The following is an 11,048-nucleotide window of genomic DNA, read 5'->3' as shown; positions in this document are numbered from 1 at the left end:
TGCGAAAATAAGGTCTTGCAGGTTAAAACGGAACATCCTGTATGTATATATATATATATATATATATATATATTGGGAGTAACATTTGGAACTCGGAAACCAAAAACTTTAAGGGGCTCAAAATATGACACCTTACTCCTCAGACTTAGAGTGCCGTGAGGAAATTCGAACTCTTTAGAGGATGTAGCTAATCAAAAGAATTCAGGAACCTCTAGCAGATTCGAATGTAGATAATTTGGATATAAACTTTAATGCTTTTTTTTAAGTGAGTTACTCCACTTTTCTTTTCACCGCATCGTCGATGCTTACAAATATTCAGCTGCATTTAATTAATTATGAACTTCAGTTCAACTGTTTATTCCATATCTATATAAAAGTAAACTAAGCTCAAAAAATATCGGTACATTTTTCATCCGAACAACAACAAAACCCAAATAATTGAATGAAATACATGGCCTTGCTCCAAGACAGATGTTTCATATGATTTCGCAAATCTCGTAGCTTTGAAAAATGTATAAGTAACAGGCTGAAAGCTACCGTAGTTGAGAAATGTCTTCGGAGGATCTCTAAAGACATAAAATGATAAACATTTTCCGACAAATCTATCATACCTCGAAAAAGTATTTACCGGCGGACAATAGAAATACGAAAAGAATGGTTCTTTATGTAATAGTTTGGAAAGAATATATCAAAAGCATTATTTATGTCTTCTTTGAATTCATACGGATAAATAATGAATGAACTTTAGCAGTGATTTCGGCTACTTGGTCGATGAAATCGAAAGATTCAGACTTGATGGGAGAATAATAGTTTTGTGTGGTTTGAGGTAAATTGTAAGTAAAAGAAATGATCATTATTTGAGGTTTTACTATCGAAACCAGTTCCATCTTTTAAAAAACATTCAGCATTAGTTTTGAATTTTGACGCCTTGAATTCAAATTACAGTTTTTGCAATCACGAATTGCGATAATACCCTTCTCGTTGGGTTTATTATTTCTACAAATTAAATAGAATTTAATTAGCCAAGAAATTTGCACCCGTCATGTTATGACTGTTGATTTTCTAGAATAGGCATATCCATAAAAAAAGAAATGGTTATTCGGATGTAGTAATAAAGATAAAGACTTTTTGGCTGACATCTACCAGTACACTTATCACAGTGTATAACGTTATGTACTTTTATTTCTTATCACTCTTAAATAATAGGAAATAGTAACCTAGAAATTTGTATTTAGATGAAGTTTTGCTTTTTAAATTAATCTATGTTGATGTTTTTCCTCAAAAAAAAAAAAAAAAATTACATCCCTCCCTTCTTTTCAAAAGTAAAATCTACTAACTTTAAGCCTTGAATGAACACAAAAGATTTGTAACCATGGCGACAAAAATTTCTCCTCTTAATAAATATTAAAACAACGAGTTAGACTTATTCTCGTTGTCATGGCAATCTGAAAAATCAGAGCAACATCAACTTCGGTTAAATGAGAATAATGAGCGATTCGTGATTGCTCAAAAAATTTGCATTAGAGATTGAGAGTATTTCACACGCTCTGCCTACTAAAATATTATAAATTAAACTAATTTTCGTTCGAATAACCTTTTTTTAATGAATTTATTGTTGTTTTATTTTTCAAATTAGCAGTATTGTCTAAGTATTTACAAGTAAAATTAATTTAGATTGAGTGACTTTGAAATAAATAAGACTTTTTTTATAGTTTTATTTTGTTGTTACTGTCGTATCATAGTTATTAATCAATTATGGCGTGCCATTGCCTCGACTTCTTTATTAAAACCCTTAACAGGGAGGTGCGGTCTCACAGACTGCTCAAAAGTTCATTCGATCACCCCATTTCAGTTTCAGTCCGATTGGATGGTTTTTCCCAATAGCTTTTTCTTTTGTGTCCATGAACACCCTCCTTGCTTATCAGTATCTTTACGCAAGTGCATCTGGCTTAAATTTTATTGCATTCTTAGAAGCAGTTTGTGAGACTGCACCTGCCCTGCAGTGTTACAATCTTCGTCAGTAGTAGACATGGCTCTTAACGTTAGAAACCGCAGATATAGGTTCATTTAATCTTATCCGCGTTATGTGGAAGAGATGCAAAATATTCTAGATGAGGTTGAGAGTTGTTTGAAATGTTCACAAACATTACGCAATGATGTTCTACGGACAATGAAGACTAAATTATTTTTCGAAATACGACGCGAAATACTAGTAGTTAAAGGGCTGTCAAAATTTTCCTGTAACTTGATATAATCAATTTTCTGGTACTAAAATTTTCTGTATTTATTAAACAACTGAAATGAAAATCATTAATAAATAATAGATTCATTTTTACTACAAATAGTGAGTGATTTATTGCATCATATGACTTTCTCGAAAAATCTTAAGACTCTAGCAAAATTTCCTCGGAAAAGGTATATTTCGATTCAAAGTTTAAAAATATTTTTTCCCCTGCTAATAAAAGTTCAAAGAAAATCTAAGGGAAATTACAGGACTGTATCTTAATTACACGATTTTTAAGAATTTTTTTAATGGAGCGGTCTCTGAGACCTCACGTCCCCTGTTACGTGTTACTTTTTCACCTCCCCTGTTACCGGTTAACATGAAAGACAAAACAAGAAAGATTTACTGCACAAGGAGAGGAACTAACACCCAGGGCACTGGTGGGACACGGCTCTAGAGCCACGGAGTCCCCTCGTTTTCCTTTCAAGTTCAAATTAAATTCAGGTGGTGTCAGTTTTATGCCGTGTATTAACCTGTAGAGTCGAAAATGTGAGTTTATTAAGCAACTTACTATATAATGTTGTCTGATGCTCTTGTGTTTTTACTGTGTCTGTTCGGGTGAAACGTGGACTGAACTGTTTTTGAAATAAAACCTGTTTGGGGCAGCAGTTTTAAACATGGCTGAGAGGTATTCGTTCCACATCGTGTTGTTCCGTTACAATATAGACCAAGAAGATCATATTGCTAAACAAAAAAAATAATAATAAATAAAAATTTGTGCATTATACATTTTAACCCCAAACGCTTCATTTACAGTATTGTACACTTTTGCTAATCTATTTTAAAACTAATCACTTTTTTTAATGCATTAATTTATAGTTATTTAGTGTGTTAGAAATTTTGATCTTCCACCTAATTATTATGTTTTTTTACCATTGAATATTATTTAATGAAAAATACTACGTAAAAGGAACCTATTTCTGGAAAAGAAGGTTTTGTAAAATCTGTACCTCAGGACCATTATTAAAGTAAGTCCAACAATGACAATTTTAAGGCGATTACTGCCGTGGGAAGGTAAAGGGCGGTATTTGCAACTGTTCATTATTTTGCTCATTGAGACTACACGGATTGAGCTGGTTTTGAAGTACAAAGAGGTTTTGATAGTGGTTGTCTACCTTAGAGCAGGAATTAGTAAATGGAGGTAGGTCATATCATTGGCTTAGCAAAAGCTGAACCAAACAACCCAAGTCACGTGACTCAAGAACGACGAATGGTTGGTATGTTTTGCGTGAAACAAGCGAAAGAAACCTGATTTCTTCCAATGCGTTGCTTTAAAATATATCACCATTCTTCACTCCCTCCATTTCATCTCTTCTCAATGTTTTTTACCTGATTGAAAGGGATTCCTTCCAACTTGCTTTGTGTTGTGATAGTATAGACAAAAAAGTATCAAATAATCAAAAAAAAAAAAAAAAACTCTTTTGAAAAAATTCTGTGATCTATTAAAAATTAGATACAATAAACTACAAATGTGTTTTGTACAATATTTTATTTATAATTTCATTTTTAAATACAGCATTTCACATTTTATGAAAAGAAAGTATGAAGTTTTTGTTTTCAACTTCAATCTGAGAGTTGGAGGTGACATGATTTTTCACTACTTGAAAAATTTACAAGATGTATAAGACCTTGTTTATAGGTCTACGAAAGATTTTCATTAATTAAAATGGATTCACAGGACTTTCAATTTTCAACTTAACATTTGAATATGCAAATGGATTTTTTTGCACATACTTAATGCCTATTAGAAAATTTCATCTTTTTAAATCCCTTTAGATTGATTTGGAACAGTTTAAAGCAATATTGCACATGTCAGTACAGTTTGGTCTTAGTTTGATAAGCGTTGGATGGAAAAAGATTAAGTTCTGAATGAAATAAACATTTCGAGTCTGGAATTTAGTATATTACATTTGTTATAGATACAGGCAGCAACTGAGAATAAGTTGCTCTATGGAAATTTCTAAATATATTGCGATATTTTTACTGTTGAATGATTGCAATATTCAGAGCACAATTCTCGTCGGTTCATCAAAATACGATGTGAGATTTAATCTGGTTGTCTTTAAATTAAAGCTTTTAGAATTTGTAAAACTACATCACCACATAAGAAATACGTAAATAACTTTGTCAAAAATCTAAAAAATATGAACAACAATGTTAGAAAAACTTCTAAAAGGTGTAGACACGATGTTCAAGGTTACAAGAAGCTCCTTTTTTCAATGAGTTGATATTTTTACGTAGTTACACATCTATAATTAAAAGATTCGCGCTAGGTGACGAAATAATTAGGAAAAAACTATTACGTCATTAAATCTGAGTAACTTATTCTACAGACAGATTTTGTAGTTTTCTTTCACAGCATTTTCGTTTAATCACAATTTTGAAACCAGTGAACGTCAAAAGAATTACTTTTTCGTGTCAGATTTTCAATTGTAGTTCATTAAAATATAAGGTTTAAGATAATGACTTTACTGGAGGAACGGCAATCACATTAAATAACCAATCACAATCTAGAACAGCAATAGTTGTTAATTTTCACTTGAATGTGTATCCTGTAATTGTTCTTGAATAATTGCAAAAAATGTCGATTTTTCCATTTCTTACTTCGACAAAAGCAGTAAACTCACATTTGTGCGCTGATTTGTCAAAATATTGCTTTGCTGTTTTTCTTTTTTTTACTATTATTGTTATTTATAATTATTTTTTGTTTTATTATTTAATTAAGTTAGTTATTTATTGCCAAAGCTTTTAAAACTTTATTTTTAATGAGAAAATTTCTTGTACATTAAATATTTTATTATTCGGTAATAAAGCTTTTTTTAATGCTGATGCATACTTTAAACCAAAAGAAAAGGTTTTTTACTTTACATATCATTGTTACACGTACATTATTCAAAAAGAAACACCGCATTATACAAATTTTTTTACACCAATGCATACTTTAAGCCATAAGAAAATCATTTTTATTTTAACTTTCATAATTGTACGTCCATTATTGTAGAAGAAACACCGCATTATTTAAAAAAATGCCGCAAATCGTTAAATATTGATAGTTTAAGCATTTCGGCTTTCACAGAAGAATCATTCATTAAGTTTCAAGTAATTGAAAGTCCTGTTTTGTAAAGAAATGTAGAAAGCCGTAAAAATTTCCAAAAGTCATTTATAAAGTGAAAACTCTGCGCTCTGCAGCTGTAAAAAAGAAAGAAACACAAATTGGAAAAATATGCAATTTTAAAGCGCATTTCACATAAAAATGCTAATCTTTTTCAGACGGTGAGTAAAACCCAATAAGTGAATTAAAAATATGGATGGCCATTTCTCCTTTGGTTCGAAATTTACGATCTTCTTCGAGTAAAATGGTGCAATAAAGTAAAATATTTTTCCTAATAACGCATTACAGAATTTTGACTATCTAATTAAGTGAATCCTTTCTTAGGAGTTTAGAGGAATAAAATGGAAGAGTAGAAGCTTTTTTAAACTTTTTATTTCATATATTTACTTTTTTTCGTTTGACAACAGTATGTATAAGAAAGAAGAATGAATGCGTCTAGAATTCTTTTAAGCTTCACATTGTATCTTATTATTACCCTGCAACCATTTTTGAATTAGAGAGTTAAAATTTAGTATTTTTCATGCTAGAATAATTTATTCGCATTTCAGAAGTGTATTACCTCATTATAATTCAATTGCATTTTCCATTCATTAATTTTAAACAATTTTCCACTTATGTTTTATGCGAGAATCCAAAAAAAAAAAAAGTATACGTCTTCCATTTATTTTCATTATTCTGTGCTCGTCGAAGTTATGCTGTTATAGTTTCTAGAGCTATCTAATCCCTAGAAAGTAATATTGTAACTTGTTCGGAGAAGAATATTTCATTCAAAAAGAGACATTGTTTTAAAAATATATTAACATAGATATAATAATATTTGCATAGAAAAACTCACTTTTTTAAGTAAAAAGTGAGTTTTATACATTTTGGTGATTTTTGATTTAAAAAAAAAAACGAATTTAGGGAAAAACATACAACTCTTTTAACTCCACGATTATTATCCACGTTATCTGAAGTACTATATTTTCGTACTTAAAGAAATTATTTATTTAAAAGTTTTTAACATCATATTTCAGTAATCTTTTTAGGAGTCTCACTGGGTCTCTTTTCTCAAGCAATATAAGGAATTTATAACTAATTAAATTTATAATTGGTCCAGATAAGAGTTTAAAAAAATGGTCGAACAATAACTTTAATTAGTTCACGATACCATCAATTATAAAATAAACGTTTCTTCATTAATGGAAATATTTGTATTTTAAGTTGAGACGATTTATAGAATCGAAAATGAGCACAAAGGTTTGATTTATTTCTTACTTCAGCAAAAATTCTTCGTAAGGATCTAAATTCCCCATTCAATGGATAGGCTACAATGCATAGTAAATGCTTAAAATTAACGAGCCAAGTTAAAGCTTAGTCAATAATTTTCAGTGTAATTAATTTCGCCGAAACGAATATTTGAAAAGATCAACTATAAAAATTGAAGATTATTGTAAATTTGGCAACTTAGTATTGATAGTCAAAATTCTGCCGCCTTCATTTATTAATAATGGTGTTAAGTATGATTTAAACGAAAGTAAAAACAAAACTGATGATCTTTGGACTTGCTGGGGAGTGGACCAGATACATTCATCATCTATGAATTTTCAGCCTTCACATTTAAGTCCTTCTCTTGCACACAACAATAGACTTCAAATTTCATAATTTTGTACAAACGAACCTTTCCTATAAAGAAAAAAAAGATATATTCTGTCAATTTTCAGCTTTTACTTTTATAGTGCTGAATATTATAAAAGCTGCAACAGCACACTCATGATTTAAACTTTTATTCAAAAGTATAGTTTTGAATTCATAAAAGTTTGTTTTTGGTTGCAAGAAGATTTTTTTTTTTTTGGAAACGAAATAGCAATTTTCATATGCTGTAAAATTCGCTGTATTTAACTTTGTGCGGAAGAATTGCGTAATGGTTAGGCGTTCTCCTTCTATTTCCAAAGTCAAAGATTCAAACCTGGCTCCAGTCGGTGGATTTTCCAGGTGCAGTAAATCAGCGTTCATGTCACATCATTATGCGACAAGTAAAAGATCCCTTTAATATTTGTTTAGCTTTGAGTACTCTTTTAAAAATTTAATGTCTGGTGAAGTTTCGCATCGTAAGAGCACAGGTACCTCCAGCTGGTGGAAAAAACTGGGCACCAAACTCTGCGTGGCAATGGCCATTTCCCGATAGAGGTGCCACAAGGAAAAATAGATGCCAGTTTAGTTTTGGGGAATGCACTAGGTCTGCAAATGATGAGAAACTACGCAGCCCCATTATAAACAAAACAAAATGTTGTGCGCGCGAATATGTGAAAAGTGAAAGTTTTTCAAATACTGAAAAAGCCTTCATTTCGCGAGCTGTAATTGTTGTGAAAACGGGGACATCTGCAATTTCCCGTGCGGAAAACTTCTCCAATTTCATATGAACAGAACCGAAAGTACAAAGAAAAAAAAATCACGAGGCTAAAATTTTTCCGATTACGACCGGCTAACAAAAATAGAGAAAATAAGTGCTGTTGGTAGGAAAAAAAAACATTCAAAATAAATTTTGTAGAAAAATTTCAAAGTACCTTAATCTTGGTTTTCTTCTTTTTCTCCGTTTTGAACAATTTCTGGATTAACCTCTCTGCGACTTTTATAACCGCGAAAAGTTGACTGAATTTTCAAAGCTGCCTTTTCTACTTCTGGATCTTTCAGATCGATATCGTCAAGATTTTCCTGTTAAGAAAATTATAAATTATAAGAACAAATAGAGCCGTATCAAGACATTTTTCATTTTAAACTCTTTGCAAAAACGCTGAAAATATTGTAAGCTCCTTGATTAGTTCCCTTAGTTTTTTTTTCTTACAGAACAGTTTTTATGTTTTTTGAGAAAATTTAAAATAAAATGAATTCTTATTAAAAAAAGAAAATTTACCATGAAAATGTTAAATCCAAAATTCTGCAGACCTAATCAGTTTTTTTTAAAGGCCTATTTTCAACAGTTGACTTTATTTCAATTGAAAAAAAAAATTCTAGCCTAATAGTTTTCAATTTTGATGATTGTCGGAAAAAAAGCTTGCTTTTTGAAAAAATATAGCAATAAAATAACCAATAAATAAAACTAAAAACTCTGCCTAGCTAAAAAAAAGCAGTTGAAATATTAAATTTTAATTAATAGTACTGAATAAATAAATATATATACATACAGTGAAACCTGTGTAAGTTTACCACTTGCGGTACAGTACTTTAGTAGTAAATTTATACAAGTGGTCAACTTTTAATAGTACCTATATTTACTTTACATTTTCTATGAAATTATTGGTAACAGGATGAATTATTATTTACTGCTGGATTCTTTATTATTCATCAATAGATGCATACCTTTTTCTCTGATACATGCAGTACACATGTGAAAGATCTTATGAAATTATATATTCTTCAGTTTGGAATTGTTATTCTACACATTAAAACACTTTTTGGTGCTGGCTTTGTTTCCAGAAATGCTAGACGTCCATCAGTTTTGATGCAGGTCGTTACAACACGCTTTTTCTTTTTTTACTTTCTAACTTTGTTGTAACATTGTAACGTTTATCAAAAATGATTTGTTAAGTTTTTATTTTCTTTTGTAACATTTTTTCTGTTTAACCATACACATATCAAAAGCAGTTGTTCTTGTCTACTTTTATAAATACGATTCAACTTATTTCTTTTCCTTTCTCAAGGACCTTACTATACTTAATTCATTATTTTAAATTCATTCATTTTGATTCATTTGTTCCCGTTTGCTTTTTCAACCATTTTGGTGCATATTTGTTTTTTAACAAGAGTCTAACTCAGTAAGTTACCGCCCTATAGCCAGGGCTAAGGCAGAAATACATGAAATACACCGCCAGCTCAGTCAATTCCAGATGAGGACTGCAGTTTCGTGCTTATTAGCACTCATTAGCCCGGCATGAGAGTGACTGAGCTGGAGGTGGAAAACTTCTTAAGGAAGCCAAGAGTGCCAAACAGACTGGTAGCTAATACAGAATTAGCACTGACCAGACGAGTGACTGAAGTAATGATTCGGTACAACTCGAATACTGAAGACAAACAGGTATATTCAGTAAGTTACCGCCCTATAAGCACGAAACTGCAGTCCTCGGCTGGAATTGACTGAGCTGGCGGTGTATTTCATGTTATTTCTGTCTTAGCCCTGGCTATACGGCGATAACTTACTGAATATACCTGGCTTGCCTTCAATATTAGAATTGTAGCGAACCATTGCTTCGGTCACTCATCTGGTCAGTGCTAATTCTGTATTAGCTACCAGTTTGTTTGGCAGTCTTGGCTTCCTTAAGAGGTTTCCCACCTCCAGCTCAATCACTCCTATGCCGGGCTGATGAGTGCTAATAAGCACGAAACTGCAGTCCTCATCTGGAATTGACTGAGCTGGCGGTGTATTTCATGTAAGAGTTTAACTGTTCATCTATATTTATTTCACAATCATCTGTGATAGTGAGAAGCAAAGCGATATAAGTGGACTTTTTCGAGTTTTGAGAAAAACACATTTGAAGTTTAGATCCCAGGTAGGCTTTCATTGACCTTTACCTTTTTCTCCAAATCCTGCTATATGTAGCAGCACTTACCAGGGATACTAGTTCTATTTCTTGCCCCAAAACAAAGGTTAGGTTTTCCTACCATTTATACAGGTTATGTTCAAATTTTTAATTTTGGCATTTACATCCCTTTGCTTCTCACTGCCTCGTTTGTCCTCAATTTCTTTTTCAATTAGTTACATTTATTAATTTTTTTTGTTTGAAGAAGCCTAACTGTTCAGCTTAGCTCACTTCAGTTGTTGCTAATTACTTTTTCAACTGACAAAAGTCGACATACTATCACAAAAAAAAAAGAAACATTCTTACTTACTCGGCAACTGTATGTACTACAAAAAAAAAGAAAGAAAGAAAAGTATCAATCGGCATGGATTCAAGTCTCATTTAAGATCATTCAGATGATACTTAGGTTGGATAAATGACCATTTTCAAAGTAAAATGAACACAAAAATTGAATTTCTCGTAGGAAGCACTTATTTTTATTAGTTGACTAAGTTTTGTTGGCTAAAAGTAGCCAGTGTAGCAAATTTGAAATTATACTGATCATTAGAGCAAAAGATATTGAAGAAAAACGATTTCAAAGAATACAGGGGGAGTTGTCTTTAAAAGCATTGAATGTGGTGCTCATTTTAATATAAAGATGACCCCTCAACAAAATTTCAAAAATAGAAGTTTATAAAGTGCATTATTCCTAAAAATTCGATATGTGTTAGGTGTCTCTAGAGTTAATCCGTGATCTAGTATAGCTAGATACCCAACTCCGTAGCAATAGCCACTGGTCGGCATTGAATGCGCGAATTTTGAATTTTAAATGGACAAAACTTGGGATGCAACTGCAACCTCTGATCTTCCTCTGTGGATGCAACGCTGATTGCATTCTCGGTGAAAGTTGTTTGCGCGCATGCGCTTTCTGGACGCTTGTCCGTCTACTAAGTTGCCCACGGAACCGGTTTCTTGTTGTGTATCTACTTAATACTACATCTATGGTAGTAATAGTCTCCGGAAGCAAAGGAATGTTTTGTTTTTCCCCCTTGAGCTTACCATATAGTGTGCAAATTTCATGCCCAAAAAAAAAAAAAAAACACACACAAATTGAAAC

At 31.6% G+C, this 11,048-nt stretch overlaps 1 protein-coding gene across 1 annotated transcript in view; it reads right to left on the bottom strand.

Moving 5' to 3' along the window:
* Positions 1–7,943: 7,943 nt before the first annotated feature.
* LOC129230393 (obscurin-like) overlaps positions 7,944–11,048 on the bottom strand; it is a 148,958-nt gene continuing 145,853 nt past the window's right edge. The window contains exon 5 of the mRNA XM_054864792.1: positions 7,944–8,090. Coding sequence (XP_054720767.1) covers positions 7,944–8,090 — 147 coding nt within the window. The remainder of the gene's footprint in view (positions 8,091–11,048) is intronic.

Source organism: Uloborus diversus, chromosome 9 (genome assembly GCF_026930045.1).
Source record: "Uloborus diversus isolate 005 chromosome 9, Udiv.v.3.1, whole genome shotgun sequence".
NCBI lineage: Eukaryota > Metazoa > Arthropoda > Arachnida > Araneae > Uloboridae > Uloborus > Uloborus diversus.
The sequence above is the reverse complement of the archived record's forward strand: the minus strand, read 5'-3'. Positions and strand labels throughout refer to the sequence as shown.